Raw genomic sequence first — 20,055 nt, 5'->3', positions numbered from 1 at the left:
AAAAAATTGCCATTTTCATCCATCAGTTTTTTTTTTTAAGTTTCCACATTTAAAGCCTGCCCACAGTCAAAATACTCCCTGTAAACAGGACTTAGCCATTTGTATTTACACTTTAAAAAGTGTCAGTCAATACATAAATAAGGAAGACAAACTCTAGAACTGTGACTATGGAAAAATATGAACTTTTGACATTGCCGATCTGTAGGAAACATTTTGGTTAAATGTTTTGACTGAACCTGATGCACAGCCTCTGAAACCAATCCTGAACATGGTTGACTAGAACTAGTGACGTGGCGTTCACAAACAATCTGATTCTTTTGAACGACTCTTTACCATGAACTATAGGACCCAATTCTGTTAGTGAGAGCCGTTCTTTGATTTTTACATCTTTGCTTGCTGCACTGCACACACTGTAGTAATTATTATTCTTTTTAATTTAAAATGATACTCATTTAAAAGTCAAATAAATAAAGTAAAACAAATGGCTGGACATATCCCTTCATGGTGGCAGATGTATAGTGATATGCAGCTCTGTGCATGACACTGACACAGGAAAGAGGGTAGCAGTTGTCACAGTAACAACAACATAAGAAACCCTTATTATTGGTTTCTTCTGTTTGTTGTTCAGTGTTCATAGTTGGAAAATGAAGTGTTTACCATTAAAGTGTTGCCTTAATTATTACATTTAATGATTCAGAACAAGATATTTCTTTCTGCCAAAGCAACTCAAGTCCACATTTTCCCTCTACTGGTTGTTACATTTTCCTTTTTTTATTACAAATAACACTAAAATGTTACTAATGCACACAACGCTTGCAGAAAAGCTACACGGCATAAGGATAAAATGGCTTGTTCTTAGAAACAAAAATCACTTTTTAAAACATTCATCATTTGAACTGCTCTTTGAAGTGAATGAATCCTGAAGATTTCCTGGAAAGAGCCATAAAGTCCCATCGCTAATTCTAACCATCCACAATAAAACCAGCCACTATGGTTTTCAAAATCACAAGTGATGCATGAACAAAATAATTACCAAAAAAAAAATAAAAAATTAATTAGAAATGAATTTGACTTGAACATTATCCACACTTCTAACGACCGAGATGCATGTGAAACAAGGCGGGTGAAAACAGAAAAGTGGGATGTTTGTACCTGGATGGCCCCGAGGTTCTCTGTAAGCTGCTCAGGGTTGGATGTTCCCAGAAGGACTGAGCTCACTCCTTCGTTTCTTAAACACCATGCTGGAGAAAATCACAATGAATACCCCCGCTCCCTGATAACTAAGCACTGAATATTATAAACAGGAGAAAGGTCAGCATTCAGTCTGTCCTTCAACTGCATGCGGGATTCTCAGTGGAGTCAGCTTTGTTTTTAACTTTAGTGTTCTGTAATACTGTCGAAAACAAGAACGAATATGAAATGTCTGCACTTTAGTGTAACAGGCAGTCAGTCTTAGGTAGAAAACATGCATTTTGATGATATCTTTTGAAGGTTAACATTACTGTCAAGATGCAGTCTAAGATGCTCCTTCAGCAGAATGCGTCACTCAGCCTTACCCACAGCCAGCTGAGGCAGCGTGCAGCCCAGCTTCTCTGCAATGTGGTTTAGCTCCTTCAGCTTAGCTTGCTGCTTTCTTCCATCCTCGCTTACTATTTTCTCCTTCAGCCACTGATATGACTGGCGGAAGATACGAGGCAGAGAGAATGAGCGATCAGTAGAACAAGAAGACATTTCAAGAGAGTAAGAACAAGAAACATTAAAAACAGGGGGGGAAAGGGGTCAATTTGGCCGTTTCAGTCGTAGAGCTGCATGCCTTAGGCATCATACAACAAAGGCTGTGATTAAATTCTTCAACCTGCTCTAGTAAATGTTGTGCGGAGCATAGCAGGTGACCTTCAGGCATACTGACCTTCATTGAGGCCCTTGACGATTCTGGGATGCCGTTTTCATATTTTCCCGTAATGATGCCACACGCCAGCGGTGACCAAGTCATTGCTCCGACTCCTGTGATGATGGAATTCAAAATGGGAGTTAAGACATGGAGCTGCAGTCTCCAGATGAACTGCTGCCTCGCAGGGCACTGCTCCCCTGCTCGGGTCCTCTAGACTAGTGGCAGCAGTATGCAGCAAACACCTGGTGGAATCTGCTGAGCTCATTATGCAAACTACTTCTCGGCTCAGAGCTCCACAGTTGTAAACAGCATCATGGGGGAGTGCTGTTGTGATGACATACTGATGGGGGAGTGGCGGAAAGAGAGCTTTTTAAAGAGACAGAGTTAGGAATAGTTTGTATTTGACTGGATTATATTTTTATGGTATTAAAATTTATCTGAGAAGCAAGTAAAACAAAAGACATCCATAGAAGGACAAATACATTTTCTTATCACTTCAACTGTGGAAAATATGTAGAGATTCATGTTTCAGGTAACAGGTCAGAACATAACAGTAGGTTTCCTAACCGGGTTAAGTTTGTGTTGAATCAGTATTTTTAGCCTGTTCTGTAAAAACGTCTACTGGACAAAATAGATTAAGGTTGAGGAAATGACTTGTAGGTGCCGGTGTACATGCAGTGAATGAAAAAGTGTCTTTTCCTTTAAATCACCAGCCTGGTCAGCCAAGCAAAAAGACATTTACAATGCACATTGACATAAAGAATACTTGCCTATTTTATGATAAAGTTCAGGGAGTTGCACCTCCACTTTCTCTCTCTGAAAGAGGTGATATTCTGCCTGTTCGCACACCGGAGGGATCAAATTAAACTGCCGTGCCACTGAATACGCCTCCTAGTAATTTAAGAGAATAAAAAAAAAAGGAAAATGAATAGTTATTGTTATACTGAAGTCTAATTATAAAGTGATTTTCATACTATATCATTCTCATTCAGATATACATGCCTGCAAGAGGAAGGCCAAATTTGTAATGCACAGCTCAGAGTCAGATAATCAATCTTCTGTACTGATTCCATGAGACATTATACTTAAAGCTTTTCATATGCCTGGAAGTGTTTAATCATATCTATTCTTTCCCTGTGTATTTTAAGAGCAAAATACTGAAGCAAGCAATACAAACACATGTTTTTCTCCTTGTTTTCTCTATAAAGTGTCACAGCACAGCAGAGTTGATCCTGATATAAACCCAATTCTAGTTATAACCCCAAAAACCTTGAAAAACATCCAAACTTGTAGGTTTCAGTGAACTCCCAGTCTTCAGCCGTCAGAAAGTTAGATAAACGCTCACAATAAAATGGTTAATTATTTAAACCATCTTTTATTTGTTTGTCTCCTGCCCTCATCCAGCCTAACAATTACCAGCTCCCCTCATGTACCCTCAGTACATGAGGGGAGCCGTATGTCACAACGTTTGTGACATACGGCTCCAGCCTGATCATGTGGACCGGAGCACGCATACAGCAAATAGCTGCCTTGTCACGTACACTTCAACGCCCTCTTTTAGCCCCCTTCATTACCGAAGCCGTCTAAATAACAGAGCTGTCCCTGGGGCTTGAACTATTCAAGGATATAAACTCCCTTTCAGCGAGATCACAGGGAGAGAAGATAAATACAGATTGCAGCGTGTCTACAAAGGGCGTGAAGAAGAGGATATCAGATGGGTGTTTTGTTCACAGCTGTTATGCGAGTTTGTGCTCCCAGTCTCAGATCTTCAGGGAAACACAGGATTGTCTTAGCCCTAATTACAAGCTCATGTAGGCGCATCATGAGTTATGTGGCCAGGGGTCACTGGTTGTTTTACTTCATTCAGTATCAAGCACTCTTACCTGGGTCTGAATCAAGAGTGACCAGACTCTGACTTTTTTCTTACCAGCTTTGTATTTTGATTCATAACTTAATTTTAGTGATCGGTATCAGTGATCATTCTTGGTGGGTCTCTTTCAATTCTGTCAAACTCTTCCTTACCCAGCTGGACCATAATCCTTGACAACACCAGAACCACAACAGGTCTGGATTTAACATTGCTGCATGATCTGAGAATATTTCTCTCCAGATTGATCTTGGGAGGCCAGTTGTGACCAACAATAACCAAAGGTTCAAATGTGTTTTGTTTTTTTTGCTGCTTCATATAAACAATCTTCCATCTCGGCTATTTCTTCAACCTGCTGGTTTCTTGCCTTTCTCCATCTCTGCCTGCTGAAAAATATTTGGATAGAAGCTACTTTTGCTGATCGTGAGGCCTGCTATTCCGCTTCTTGTGGTCTTTACGAAGCCTAAAATCTCATTAGTGCAACATTTTTATTACCAAATATCTCCAACAATCTTGCCAAAGAGATGTTCTTGTGGCCTAAAGTTGTGATGATGCTTAGGCTATGAGGAAGGTCCCCCAAACTGTGCAGAAAGAGGGAAGCTTTCCTCTTGAAATATTTAGGAGGACATGGTAAAAGAGCAGTGGGCCTGAGGATTCATGCCCTGATGCCATTCTCATAAATTCAGTCCTTAAGTTGTCCACCACTACATGTTGTCCACCACTACATGTTGTCCACCACTACATGTTGTCCACCACTACATGTTGTCCACCACTACATGTTGTCCACCACTACATGTTGTCCACCACTACATGCCTTATCCAGGTGAAAAACTGGCTCCTGAATTATTGATGGGATGGAATTAAGATTCCTCCTGTTTTTCTCACTTCCCTCAGAAGTAAGAAATGTGTTCCCACAGGAGATCCTCATGTTCAGTCCCAGATTTTTGGTCTATTGGATTTTTTTAGTGTGGTTGTTTAAATGCGAGTCAATTGCTCTAAAGTTACCTGCGTGTGTGGGATAAGACATAATGTCACATGCAGTTCATTTACTTCACATTTACTAGTGAAGTAAATGTCGTTGCCACACATCAACATGTGTGTGTAGACTAGTGTTAGGTAAATTGTATCAATTATTATCAAATATTTGTTGTTTCATACAGTTTTATAGTTTTACCTAAATAATGTTCTTGACTTATATACCTTTATTGTTTTATCGTAGCCTAAAGAATGTTTGTGTTGTTGTATTGCTCTGTTTCTTTCCTCCAGAAGGCCTCTCTGAGAAAAGCAGTGACGACCAGGTCCAACAGGGTTTATCGCTCAGCAGAAACCTCGGCCTTCCTGACCTGTTAGACAGCTATAAAACTGTCGCCGTGAAGACGTACAACTTGCTCTGTTTTACCTTGTGCCTGGAACAGAAGGATCTAGTGTGTAGATAACATGTGTCTAGATAGTGACAAACATTTGCGCTGCAATTATGTGACTGAAGTGTTTTCCCCACCACTTGAGAACTGCAACGCTCTCTGTGACAGGGATCCTAACAGCAATAAAAAGGGAGAACGGACACATATGTTTTCAGAAGCGGAAACTGAAAACATATCTCTGGCTGTTTCTCCTCGCGAGTACAAAACAATCTAACTCTCTTGTCTTTCTTGTGTTTGTTAAATTTGTCTTTAATAGGTGTCAAACCTGACAACTAGCAATAATGTTATGATAAAACTTATCTTAAAGGAGACTGGATCAAACAACAGAAAGTGACATGTTGGTGTAACTACCTTGTAAGTAGCATTGTTCAGCATAGACTGAATACAAAGCCATGTAGTTTTCACATACAGCAGCAGTCACATTATGTGCTGTGAAAAGTTTGTCTATTGTTCATTTTTCACTTCCTGCTGTCAAGAAGTGAGCGGAAACGTGGGTTTGATGTGAAAGCTGTCAGAAAGGCAACGTGATCGTCCAGAACGAGGTTTCTGTGGAAATTTTCCAAATTTTAGGATCACTGATGATAATTTGGCTTTTAGAATCTTTTAAAACAAAAAGAAAAATCCCAGTCCGGAGCTCAATGAACACAACATAGAGCGATCCAGAGCTTCATATGTGGCACAACCAGCCAGTCCTAGAGACATGCTCAGTGTGACGCTCTTCAGGTGACCAAAAATGTGTTTAAAATCCTTCGTATTGCAGCTGAAATTGTGTAAACCATTGTAGTCCTGGTCAAGGACGCTAATGTTATATGAAATAAATTATAATTCTAGCGTTAAAGTAAAGGCAGTGTTAGCTTTTAATTATACTGGGATGTGACTTCATAACAAGTTTAGACTGAAAATGTAATCTTTAGCACTCAGGAGGATGATGTGTTCTGGTTTTACTTTCCTAGAATGTTCCACACTGCGTTGAATTATTTCAGATACTTTCCTCTTTTAGTTTAGTAACTCCAAGAGAATCTGCTAGAGACATTTAAGAAAAGCTGAGAGGTACTTACCATGATCTCCATAGCTGTCCACCGAGACGTCCCCCAATACATGGCCATGCCTTGGTTTATCACGTAGGTCATAGCTCGAACAATTTCTGCAGAAAAAAGTGCATTTTAAATAATATCAATCAGCTGGATAGACCGTAGGCAAGTCATTGATTTAATTCACTAAATGAAGTGTTAACAACAGAACAATAGTCATCTAATGTTAACAAAAACAAAAACACTGTCGATCCTTTTACAGGATTAAAAAGGCATTAAATAGTCGCTTCCAATGAGTTTCAGTCATGAAAGGAGAAAAGAAATATTTTCTAGATGAAAGGCCGCTACAAGTTTGGTTTGTGTTCTTTTCTTCCCCAAGTATACATAAAAGAGAAGAACATATTCTGGGGCTGAAACAATTAATCAAATGAATTTTGATTAATCAATTTCAATTAATCTGTAATTTTCTTATACATGCCATTTGCTGAAAGAACACTCTCAGAGCCGATATTGTACAAATAATGTATACATTAAGATAAAAAAAAACCTTCTTTGTTTATAAATATATTTTACCCAGAACTCCTCTAGTTGTATAATTAAGTTTTACCAAGTTAAAATTCTGTAAAAAAAAAAAAAAAAAAAAGTTTAAAAAATCTCTTATTAAGCACCTTTTGCTATCCAATCATTCATTGGCTAATTGAAAAACCAGTCAAAATCTGCACTGTGTTGATGCTAAATGAAACAGGGCTGAACTTTTCACATGTTGAAGTTAGAAGTAGTTTTAGCTGCAAATTATCAAGCGTATAGTGAAGGAATCTTTGTTAATGCATTTTTAGTAATGAGATATTTATGTTTTCTATTGAAAAAATTAATATTAATAGTTTGCTTATTTTCATTTTCCTTTTTACTTGTAACCCTAAAAGGTCACTAGAAAAATCTGCAGAATGTGCTACTTGTTTTATCAGATTACCCAATAGTAAGAATAATCCACAGAATAATCAGACACTGTGAGACAGAGCCAAAGAGAGAAGAAGCAATGACAGAGGAGGCGTTTTATTTGTGCAAACTTTCCAGTCTAGAATAATACCATCATTGAATACAGAATGACTGAGAATTTCTCGGTCATCCTGTATTCAATGATGGTAGTGTGAAAATACCATCCCTTGAGGACAGGAGTTCATAATTTAGTTCTATTTTTGTGAAAAAATAAAAAATAAAAAAAATGCTGCTACCTGTAAATTGGTTTGTCCCAAACTTATAAAACTCAAGGATTTTCTAACAAGCTCACATACTCAAAGCCCCTGTGATCGCATTCAATATGCTGCATTTTTAACAGAGTAATTAAAACTCAAACACTGCTGACTGGGCAAGCCGGGAGCAGTCAGGCCCAACAAAAACTCAAATTAGGGCCGTCATTATGGTTATTCATCATCACAATATGCTCACTCCAATTATAGCACCATCCATCACTGTGGCGGGACTCTTATTTTTCACTTCGCACAAGTAGTTCTTGGCAAGACAGCAGATAATGTGTAGTAACAAAACAAATAATGAGAAAACAAATAATAGCAACAGAGTTCTAGGGCGGGAGGAGGGAACGTGCAAACGCTGACTAGCATAAAAGCAAAGTCCAAAAGATCCAGCAGAGCTTAAAGAAATGCTTTTCTTTTTCCTTTTCATTCAGCAAGAGATAATTAATAACCTGTCTTTCTAAACTGCCTCCTGGCAAAGGAAATAACATGCTGCAATGAAACAGCAAAATGTCAATTTCTTTGTTCCTGCTGTTTGTTTCCAACCCTCATCCTGCCCTCCTGACATTTTGTCTGTGTTTTCTAACCATGCTGGGTTCACGTTTAAATGCAACCTGACACAATTTCCGGACCATGTGGTGGGAGTGAGTACAAAACAAGTCTGTGGAAAGCAGGACAACATTTTTGATGCTTGAAGGAGGAAGTGACCAGCGAGGGTTCATAGAGGGGGGAATGAGCAAGAAAAAAGCAATCAATAAGAAGCGGCTGGGATCAGAAAAGGGAGAAGTCTTTGTTGTTTTTTCAGAACCACAGTTCACACCGCTAAACCAGAGAAGAAAACAAGGTTTCCACAATAAGGTGTTCAGATCCAAACACTATATTAATTTCCAGCACATTTTCAAATACAGTGAAAACCATTAATCATATGTAAACTACCAAATAAGAGTAAATATACTTTATCAGCTACATTTTAGGCCTTTTAGAAGAACAAATAAGGAGTTAAGTTAAATTCATTGGTATCAGTAAAAGTCAGTCATTAAAGTTGTCGTCATTCTTGTTCTTATTTAGTGTATGTTGTATTCTCTAAAAACCTATTTTATGTGGATCTAGCTGTGAAGAAATAAGCAAATTTTCTCTGAAATATGGAGCATATGGGATTTACAATACAATTTGTAAGAGCTAAAATTTTACCAGGATGAGAAGCCAATCATGCTTTGCAGCAGAACAGCTGAGGTTCCACAGTGTTTCATTGTGAAAGAGACTTTTCATGATTTCCCTGAGTTAGACAGATGAATATGGATATGAAGACTCACCCTCCATAGGAGTATTGCTGTCTGGGCGATTGGCAAAAACTACGTCTACGTACTCCATCTGCATCCTTTGTAGGGAACCTTTCAGACCTGAGAGATAAACAAAAATATAAAGCTAAATGGAACGTTTTAAAGTCCGTTTAGAAGAGATTTTTGTTTTTAAGCTTATAATAAACTCAAGGTAATCAAGAAATAACATTTTACCTTCAATAATGTGTTTCCTAGACAATCCTCTTTCTGTCTCGGCTCTGATAAAACAAAACAAAGTCACAAAGCTGAATCAGTTGTCAGCTTTAAAAGAAAAAAAAATTGTTTCCCCCCCCCCCCCCCCTGAAATTCATCTTTCAATTATGTGGGTCACTCAAACATATAGCAACTAAAATGAACATTTCGGGATGTTTTATGTAAATGGATAAATGTTAATTAACATCATATTTACAGCTTGGCAGGAATAGATGGAGGTTTGAATCTTCCCTGCAGGAATGTAAAAAACTTTCTCCAACCTCTTGAGAATAGCTTTCTACTTATCACCTGACACAGAAAGCAGGTCTATCCAAACAGTCTGATATCCTCTGAGTGTTGGAGTTCATCTGTCTAAGTGTTAGAAAACAGGTTTCTTCTTTATCTCTTTTACTTGGTTTCAAATTGTTAACAGAGCAAAACTACAGATTGCACAAAAAACTAAACTCGTCTCAGAAACTCACAAATATTACACACTGATGAAAATAGTAGGATGTAATTCCCCCCTTTTAAATACAACATGTCTGATTCAGACATACAAAAAAAAAAGAAAGAAAAAGAAAGAAATAGTGGAACTGTTATATGTGTTGCTTTCCTAATGCAATGCAGTTTTTAATATGATGCAGCTGATCATCAGCTGGTATGAGATTCTCAGGTCGCAAAGACTGTACCAGTCTTAGAGTATTTAAAATTTAATTATGAAAGAAAAATATAGCACTGTATTGCATCATAACAGATGAATGAAACAGCTTTCCTAACTGCTGCAAAAAATAATCCCATTGAATATTACAGCTATAATAATTTAATCACTTATAAATTTTCAATTCTGATAAATTTGCATAAGCAAGAAAGCAGAATGAGAAAATACTATCCTCTCAGTGCGTAATATTATGAGCTTTGCTCATCATACTTTTTAGGTAGCTACCAATATCAAGGAGTTTGGAACTTGTTGGGTAATTAGTGAGGTTATCTGTTCAATGTTTCATTTTAAGGCACTACCATATTAACATTTTGACTTTTCAGACAAATGAAACACAGGCTCTTTGAGAACATCCTCATTCGCAGCATCATATGTATTGACGCTATTTTTAATCGTCTTTGGTGACAAAGACGACTTACTCATGTAACAAATGCTTGATCTGATCACAAAATGACAAAAAAGTATTTTACCAATAATTTATGTCAAAAAATGTATTTCCAATGAGAATCAATCAGACATTTATCTGAATAAAGGTGAATTGTCTTACTTACTTTCCTCCCCAGTAAAGCTTGGTTGTGATCACTAAGCTTGACCTCCTAAAATGATGGAGGGAAATAAAGAGGAAACAGGAGCAACATGACCTTGGGACACAAACTGCACCAGAGTGGTTCACTGTGTTCTCTACTTAGACAAAATGGACTCTGCTGCAGTTTCTCCACATTGCGTTAAGTGATTGAGAGGTTCCCTTGTCCAACAACATGAACACATTCATCAATGTGGGATTATTTGCTGTTTAGAACAAGACATCAGGGTCTGTATAGAAGAAGACCTAATCTGTTTGATGGGTGAAGTTGATGGTTTAAATTAATTCATGATGTGCTGCAGAACAGGAACTACAGCTCTGGTGGAATATTTGTTGGAATAACCAGGAGGTTTGTAATGAGGTTCGGTGCAGTGATCTCTTTTTTTCCAGAGCTGTATATTATTTAACGATTAAATAATATAGATTTTCAAATTAAATTAATAAATTGAGTTGAGGCACATTATTATTTAAATTATTTTTGTGTTAATGTCCAGCTTTCAGAATTAATCACACATTTAGATGAGTATTTTGTAAGTTATTTATTATATTCGTTGTAATTTGGCACTATTCACTCTCCATACAGGTGGCCTTAGCTGCTGCATCTGACAGAGTTGAATCCCGTGATGAGTCGAAAGTTTAGAGTAAATTTTGGTCTAAAAATTGATTCAATTACTTTCTTATTAACGCCAAAAAATGTTATTTGTACAATGCTTCTGTGAAATGAGACATCCTATAGCATAATTTTTCATTAAAAGACAAAAAGAAATTGGGGTGTTAAAAATAAATTAAAATTAAAATTATCTTGTGTTTAACCAGATGCAGCATAGAAAAGGATATGCGTGAATATTTAGCATTTTGTTTGTCTTCCCTTGTTAGAAAACAGTGAAAACCAGTTTCAATTTTCTATCTGTTAAACATTTTGGGTCAAAATTTTGAAAGACACAAACTTCAGCATCATGGGACAAATCAATATATGGCTGCACATATTGTAGCTCTGTGTGGTATTATTGACATAAACATAATACAAACTGATAGCCTTACTCGGCTGCCGTTTTTTTTTTTTTTCCTGCACCACTAATTCTCCTCTCCCCACATTCATGAGGACACTCAGTCTGAAATGTCAGGTTCAGTGTGTCTTAACTGTAGCCACATCAAAACGCCCACCAGTGTAATGTAGTCAGCCCAGTACATGACACCACTGTGAGCGGCATAATGACGGAGCCAAATCAGAACAAAGTGGCAGCAGCTAAATGTTCCCACACGTACTGCAGCGCCTGTGTCCAGCACTATGTCACACAGAGACACACTTGTTTTCAATAATGGAAATGTGCAAAAAGGTAACTCAGCTTATGCATCCATAATTACTTGCTTTTGCATAATTTGAACAATTCTATAACATCCACAACATCACGTTGAATAAAAATGTAATTATTGTAACTTAGGAGGTGATCCCATATGAAAATGCCTGCAGGCGAACACTCACACATTGAATATTGTATGTTGCAGTTCTGATATAATGTGTATGTGTGAATATATGGCAGATTTAAGATCTAACTTTAAATTACAACACAAAAACATAGCAAGGATCATGTTTGCTATACTCTGAACATTCAGGCTTTAAAACCTCAAGCATGTTGTCTTTCTACATACGTGTCTCTTTACACACTGAACTGTTAACTCAATCTGATACATTAATGTCTTCATTACCTCCAGCACTTCTTCTTGATGATGTTTCCTAGAATGATTTCGGCCCTGCAAGGCAAAACAAATGAGGCGGGGCTATCAAGCTGCATTTTAAAGGCAGAACTGTTTCTAGCACAACATCAACAATACAATCTCCTGCTTTTGAACTGGACAGGGCAACAATTTTTACAGTGTGTCCTTAAAGATTTCATGGAAACCCCATGTCACTCAATGTTCAATGTGTTTCAAAATAATTCATTCCCCATTAACATTTTCACTTCAGTTACTTGTATTTATTTGGAAATGAATGTGAAAGACCAGTACATAATTGTAAAGTGGAACATTTCCATTCAAATATTTTAACAGACTCTGAATTGGATTTAGTCCTGGACTCTAATTGGGTCATTGAAACAGTGAATGTGCTTTGAACAAAACCACTACACTGTAGCTCTGGCTGTGTGTACGGAGTCGTTGCCCTCCTGGAAGGTCAACTTCTGCCCCAGTTTCAAATATTTTGCAGCTTCATATTTTGCTACATCAACTTTGACCTGCCTTCCTGTTCCCAGTGAAGAAAGAATAGCATGATGCTGCCAACACTGTATTTTACTGGGTCCTCTGAAAGGTTTTATACTGTAAACATGACTTCTTGTGTTAATAATGGTTCTTTTCATGGCATTTTTCCAACCATGTCTAAATGTCCTGTAGTATTTTGTGGTGCTCTCTATTATAAAAAAAACTTACAAGATACATTAAAGTTTGTGTCTGGAATATATGAAAAATTTTTTAAAAGATGTTATTAGAAACATACTGTGACATTTGTTCCAGCTTGCCTGAACTGTGTACACTTCAGTCTAAGCATATTGGATCAGTATATTATCTCAAAATATTGTCTTTTTCCATTTTTGACCAAAAGTAATATTAGTCTAAATGCTTCAAAGCTAAACAATATCCTTACTAAAAGCTATCCAAGTTAAAATGATTGTAAATAAATATTTCACAGGGAACAGAAAGCCACTTGCAAAAGTGTATTATGTATGACATGCATTTTCCCCCCCAGAAATCAAAAACTCTCTTATGTGTGCGTCTAAAACCTACAGCCAATTTCAAATTTAAATAAAAGATAACCTCCAATCCACAGTCACACATCAGTAAGTGAAATATATAACTGGCGTTTGCTCCGCTTCATTCAAGCTCTGAGGTTCAGACAACACCCACCTGCCGCCTGCGTAAACCTCGGCTGTGTCAAACAAGTTGACTCCGCTCTCATAGGCGATGGTCATTAGCTGCTCTGCAACCTGCCAAGATGTCAGATCACGCAGAGGGGAGAAATGAGAATATGAGGTCAGTTTATTAACCAGTTTTAATATTTTTCCACCTGTTGATCTTTTATTTAATCATTTAGATGCTTCTTAATAAAAAAAATTCTTCAAAAGAGTGAATTAAACATTGATAAAACCATGAAAACTAGGACAACTAATAAAAGCATGACACAGTAGATTTTATCTAAACATTAGTGATGCATTTAAGCTGGGAGGCTTCTGCAGGGCATGAATACTATTTAAAGTAACTCATTTATGTAGCTTATATTTATGGCGATCCTCAGCCTAAATACAGAATTTAGTAACAGAGCTTTACCCTCCCAACAGCAGCTGAAAATGCATGAACGTCTTCAGGAAATAATGATTCGTCAAACAGAAATGCAACGTGATCTTAATAAGGAGCTTAATAAAGCTTGTTGCCCAACTTGTGAAGTTGCTGCAGCTTAAATTTAATTGAGTTACCTAAAGTGTGGGGGGGGGAAATATTGGTCATGGAAAATAAAGAGGTGTCAACGCTATGAACAGGGTAATAGAAGAAAACGAAGAACCAATTGTTTCAACAAGTTTTAGAAACAAGGAATTTATGTAGTTGTTTTCTTTAGGAGTGGATTTTGCTATGGATTAATTTTGGTCAACTGTTTTTTTTTCCCCCAACATCACTTCAAATCTATAGATTTAGGAACTTTACCAGAAGGTCATGTCTGGCTATCAATCGCATTTTACTAGCCAACACAATAGCAATGAAAGATCTACTAGGTGCTGAAGGTGCTTGACATTAAGAGGTTGTGTAATTTAGTGTTGAATTAAGAGAAACTTTCAAAGTCCATTCATATACAGGGACATGGAGAACAACATTCTCACTTTTAAGTGACTCAGTAAGAGTCTCTGAGTCCTGGACAGACCTTAGGACAGGTAGAGCAGAATAAAAAGAAAAATAATGAAGAACGCAGAACTCTGGGTACCAGAGAGTGATCATTACTATAGGGAAGGAACACCTAGCTCTTCTATTCACAAAGGTCCAGTGTTGGAAGGTAATTTAAAAGTTGGTGAGATGATGGAAGTTGAATGATGCAAAAAGAAAAAGAGAAGTGCACAAGAAGCAAAAAGGTATTAAACTTGTCAACTTGATAAATGTGGAGGTGAGAGATGTAAAGACTTAATAAGAAACAAAGGCTGAGACAATGACTAGAATCACTCTCCAAAGGGCAACTTGTCCTTTATGTGACGAAAAGGTCAAACACTGTAGAAAATAGTAAACATATATGTCTGGAACACCAGGGCTTTTTACTATAACATATTATATTTACCTTTTTGTACAAATTGTTGCTCTTAACTAGGTGCATAAACTGGAAAGCCATGTTTTTCCACTCTCATTGGTAAATAAGTGAGTCACTAAATGTTTCAGAAATATTATGCTGGCAACACCTCAGGCTTCTTGTTTTTCCTGGTCTGCAAAGGTTCATAGAAAACAAAAGCTTGACAGACAGAGGGAGAACAATGAAAACCATCATTTTTCTCTCTCACAACCCCAGATCCAAGGCCGCCACATCTTCCCACATCCTACCCACACAGCAGCGAGAGAGGACTTTATGACGGTGCTGCTTCCTCACCTCCAAACTCCAGGCTGCATTAGAATCAGAGCTGCAACACCAAGGCTTTCTAAAACTCACTCTGCAATTTATAGATCTGGTTTTGACCTTTTTGAATGAGTAAGCAATGTATACTTGCTTACCCACACACTCTTGAACTTTCTGTCTGGAAACCAGGAATAGAACTATCCTTAAATACACAAAAAATGACTTTAAAAACTATGAGTAATGACTTTTAGATGAAGTATTTTTTAAATATCAACTGCAAGCTATTCATTTATTTACAGAACCCAAACATAAGAGGTTTATATACCTTAATTTATGGGACATGGCATTTATGGTATTTAACTATGCGATGGGGGACTACATAACCCGACAGAACGCCATGCAGTTCTTTGGATTCATCAAGTCTTCCACAGACAATCACATCAGTTCCTTTTTTTAATTTAGATTTTATTGCTTCAGGTTGATCAGAGTTTCTAATAACTCCCAATAAGTAATCCACGACTTCTAGTTTTTCTGGAGTTTTACATCTGATGCAACACAGAGGCCACTTCTTCAATGCAACGAGAAATTTTTATTAACTTCCTACCAAAGCTGAATGTTTGACAGACATTTATAACGACATTTTAACGACAGATTAGTGAGTGTTTTATCTCAACACCTGGAACTCCAGTGAAGTAATTCTTAAAAAAAGAGATTGGTGACATGAAAACGTTTCTGGTCAAGTCGAGCCGCACTGACTAGGAGGCAGAGGAAAAAGACCATAACTCTACTATAATAGAGATTAATTCATTTCAGAGGTTGTTATTGTACTGAGGTTGACAACATACAGCGGTTCTGTAAAAACTATTTTTTAATAAAATATTTTTTATCTAGGATGAAGTCCTTTATCAGCTCTATCTAAACTGTTGTATCTTACAAGACTGCAACGGAAAATAGTCTTTCTCATATGAATCTCACTAGTTTGTCGCTATGCAGCAGCAACATGATTTGTTTTGTAGGCACTGATCTACCTGGACAAGAGTTCAGTTTTTCTGCAAAATTGCCAATGAAAGTTTTCCAAAAACGCTGCACATGTAGCCACTCCTAACAATAAGAGGCTTGTTGCTGCAACGCCTCATTAAGATGCCAACATAAATGATGACCAATAGTACCGTGGCTCTCATGTAACTACATCTCATACCTTAATTATGATTTTAATTGCATTCCTTAATCGAAACACCACAATTGCTAAATTGTGGAAGGGGGGGGGACGTTACATTAGCAAAATACCAACAACGTTTTGCTCACGTTTGTAATAGAAACGGAGCAAATGTTTACTTATGCAGAGACCCTCTGTCAGCTGCACTAAAACGAAAATCTGGATATGCTTTTTTTGTTGTTTTTTTCCTAGACATGCACTGTAGTATTAAAACTGATTCGGTGTGCATTAACAAGCTTTTCCCTCATAACTCTCAGCTGTTCAAGTCGCCTGAAGTTACTGAGAAATATGAGTGACATTGGTGTTGGCACCAGGGACATACAGAATAATGGAGTGAAAAAGGGTGCAGCATTTCAAGGGGTCATCATGTAACTAGACGGCACTCAGCCCTTAGGTAGGAAAAATGACTCAGTTACATAAGCATTTTCTTTCTCTGACCTCCGGGATCAGCCCTGCTCCCTTTTCTGTCACTATGTGTACGAGGATCTGATGACCCGGGTCAGGAACCTGAACCCGACATCAAATAATATTAATGTAAATCAGCAAGAGCGTGAAGGGGACCTGTGTTCACATACGTACATGTATAGTATGTGTCCTTTGCCTCTAAAAGCACAGTGGTGTTTTGAAAGTTTTCATGTTATGCAATTACCCAACTTTGACTTTGTATACATTCATTTCTCATTTAAAAATGAATTATCTTGATTTGAAGGAATGATGATCACATCACAGATTTTTCTATATTCCTAGAAGTTTTTTTTTTAAACTTCTGTCATTGTTCACAAGTTTAGCAAGTAGCCATAAAACAGGAAATGCTTCATCTGACTTAATTTCAGACGAATAAAAGGTTTTCTGAAGATTTTGTGAATGCCTGCTTTGTGGTTGTGTTTTACGTGTGATGGCAGTCGGCTATATTCTCCTCATGAACATCCTCATCCTCCAACAGGATTCCTTTCCTTCAAGATGGGCCAAACTCTTTCAGACCTTGGAAAACAAACTTAAACTTTCAGGCTACTCATCCAAAAGCTAAGCCATAAAAGAAAAACCCATCAAGCATAATCAAACCCACAGTAAACGAAGGTACTATAAGCATTATGCTTCTGTTGATTTCCCAAGGTTCATTAAGTTATTTTGATGGATTATAGGTACTATTGATCCCAAATTGTCAGGTGTCTGACTGAAACATGAAAAGAGATTTTATTTTCATTGTCAAATTCCTCCTAAGTCCAAAGTTGTACTCAAAGTAGCAACAGAAAGGAGTTTGTGAATATAAAGATGTGTAATACCAGCAGACTTAATGAGACTATTATTTTCAAGATTATTTAACCACCTTTTTAAAATAATGGCCTGAGTAACTTTTTGCCAAAAGTGATATAATTTTTTCTAAATCCCATAATGGCCAACAGAAGAAAAAAAATATTATGTCATTATTTTAGGTAGGTGATGATTTGGAAGTTTTTTTGCTCAATTTTTTTTTTTTTTTTTTAATTTATGTCAGATTGAAGGTGGAAAACCCTGAAGAAGTAATACATAAAAACAGGAATAAAACATGGGGATGTTTTTCATACCTCGTCTGTTATCTGTCCTCCAAATGTCACCCAAGTACCTGCAGGAGAGGGAAAAACAGAGACTTCTCATCACTTGGGAATTTCATCACCGTTTCTCCACTGCCAGTCTTTTTGTCAGTGCTGCTCTGTGTTTGGCTCTGACATCCTGCAGTAAACACAACTAATCCCTGCATTGTCACACCAGCCGATGGAGGCTGTCAGGCTCCAGAGAGAAGAATCTGTACCGTTCAGCGCCGCCTCTCAGGGCTGAGGGATCACCTTGTGTGAATGCCCGTTAGTCACTCTGTCTTTACGGGTGACTGTTTCTGTTTGCCACTGTCATGCATATTTAGAGGACCTTGCCTTCCCTCTCCTTATGTCCATTTTCTGACTGCGTGCCTATCTGTGTGTGAAGAGTGCACATCTGGACAACAGGTCCCCAAGGGCCTTGCAGACAAAACGGTAGAGCCAGACAAAAGGGTGATCCTCCACTTTCAGGAGGAGACAGTAAATCCTCAGTGCACAGTTCCTTGGTGAATACATACCTGGAAGAAAATGCTTCCTATTCAGCTTATGTCAGAACAGGTTGCGCTTTTTGAAAACTGTCTCCAGAGGGAGTCACAGAAATACACAAAGCGGTAGAACCGGCAAAAATATTTATGCTGCCTGCAAAGAAATTTTAAATTTTATAAAGAAACTCATAAAAGTGGACAATAAAATATCATGGAGAATGCTTATGGAACATTTATAGGTAACTTTTGTTGAAAGGAAAATGATTATTTATAGATTTTGGTTTTCAAAGTAAGCTAACTTTGTTTCAGTTATTCTTTTGAACAAATTTTTTAGTATCACCTTCCCAGACATTTCAAGAACCTACATTAATATTATTATTCTGCTGTTGTGATGATAAATTATTTACAGATCATGTTCTCCAAACATTTATTTTCTTAATAGAGTCAGATATTGTCGCTGGGGAGAAGGATATCTGTGTTTCCCTTGTGGATCTATTACCTCTATAACATGAACTCAAAAAAGTTGAAGATGATGGATGGGCGGACAGAAGGACAGGTGATTGGAGATTCTGATCATTTCAAAATACTGTCCAGCTCGATTGACCAATACAATTAAAGAAGTAAAATAAGCTAGATATATTTTTTTGTTTCTTTTTCAATGTCTGAATAGATTATAATGAATATCATGAGCTGTGACGGTATTTATGTTTGCAATCTTCTCCCAGACTCAGTTATTCTTTAAGAAAGACCTCTAAGTGACTTAGTGAAACTTAATGGTGTCAGACATACAACTGGAATCTGTTAAAAATGTGTATAAACTACATTCAGCTCCTGTAGACAACATTACTGTGGCATTTAGACTTTTGATTAAACTATAAGGGTCTGTCTTGTAAAACCTTTCCTCTTTATTTGTTTACATTTTTATTCACATTTTGTTATTTGGATTTCAATAGCATTACAATAAATAATTGTTTCATAACATTTCTTACAAATAAAAATCTGAGCCATGTGTTGTGTCTCAAGTGCATCAATCAGAGAAGCATTTGCAGGAAACATGACAACGTAGATGCCATGTTACATGTAGGCTGTACAAAGAACTTCTAAAAACCTGAGAAGGAAAATCTGTCCTCACATGAATGAAAAAATATTACAACAGTGTAACTTTAACTACAGTACAGACCAAAGGTTTGGACACACTTTCTAATTGAATTCAATGAGAAGGTGTGTCCAAACTTTTGGTCTGTACTGTACATCTCATTTTCTTGTGAAGGATGCTAGCTAAAATGTTTTCACTGTTGTTCTTGAAGTGTCATTAAATTTGAAAGGTTCCACAAAACAAAATGGAAACAGAAAAAAAGCTAAAAAATTTTTTTTCCTTCAAAGAATGCAACAATTTAGGTACTCACTGTTTTTGATTATGTCTGGCCACTCATAAGCTCAAAAGAATCAGCTCCTCCCTTGTTCTACTTTGGATACTAAATCTCTCATCCAAATGTTGAACATTTTATACAAAGAGGTTGTTCTTTCTCTAACTTTACTGACCTCCACTTCTATACTTTCATAAAACTCTGGAATAAAAACAAAAATCCTATCTGCACATCCCACTAGAGGAGAAATAATGATATAGCGGCGCTCATTATTCTGTACAGATGGCACCCTAAAGACACACTGGCTCTGTTGCGCCGTAACAGAGCCAGTCATTGCATTACTACAATCTAATAAGGAACAGAAAGTTCTGAATTTTGACATATATCACCAGCAGAATGGCAATCAGAGTTTTGTTCACCAGAGGAGTGACGGGCTGAAGCAACGTCAGTGCCTGAAGGAGAAGTCTCAATAGGACATTGTTAACATCAGTAACAATGGCAGCTTTGGTTATCCTCAAATGCAGCGTGAAGCAGAGCCATTACA

At 37.2% G+C, this 20,055-nt stretch overlaps 1 protein-coding gene across 2 annotated transcripts in view; it reads right to left on the bottom strand.

Annotated features, from left to right (window-relative positions):
- The window catches only part of kcnab1a (potassium voltage-gated channel subfamily A regulatory beta subunit 1a), an 86,772-nt gene that overhangs the window by 2,969 nt on the left and 63,748 nt on the right, over positions 1 to 20,055 (bottom strand). For both annotated transcript variants that reach the window (XM_044120742.1, XM_044120743.1), the window contains exons 3-13: positions 17,654 to 17,691; positions 13,192 to 13,271; positions 12,001 to 12,045; positions 10,262 to 10,306; positions 8,975 to 9,018; positions 8,774 to 8,860; positions 6,238 to 6,323; positions 2,662 to 2,782; positions 1,910 to 2,004; positions 1,557 to 1,677; positions 1,153 to 1,241 (exon numbers count right to left, since the gene is read on the bottom strand). In XM_044120742.1, coding sequence (XP_043976677.1) covers positions 1,153 to 1,241; positions 1,557 to 1,677; positions 1,910 to 2,004; positions 2,662 to 2,782; positions 6,238 to 6,323; positions 8,774 to 8,860; positions 8,975 to 9,018; positions 10,262 to 10,306; positions 12,001 to 12,045; positions 13,192 to 13,271; positions 17,654 to 17,691 — 851 coding nt within the window. The remainder of the gene's footprint in view (positions 1 to 1,152; positions 1,242 to 1,556; positions 1,678 to 1,909; positions 2,005 to 2,661; positions 2,783 to 6,237; positions 6,324 to 8,773; positions 8,861 to 8,974; positions 9,019 to 10,261; positions 10,307 to 12,000; positions 12,046 to 13,191; positions 13,272 to 17,653; positions 17,692 to 20,055) is intronic.

The sequence above is a fragment of the Gambusia affinis genome, linkage group LG06, assembly GCF_019740435.1.
Source record: "Gambusia affinis linkage group LG06, SWU_Gaff_1.0, whole genome shotgun sequence".
Classification (NCBI taxonomy): Eukaryota; Metazoa; Chordata; class Actinopteri; order Cyprinodontiformes; family Poeciliidae; genus Gambusia; species Gambusia affinis.
Note: the sequence above shows the minus strand (reverse complement) of the source record. Positions and strands in the feature narration are given on the sequence as shown.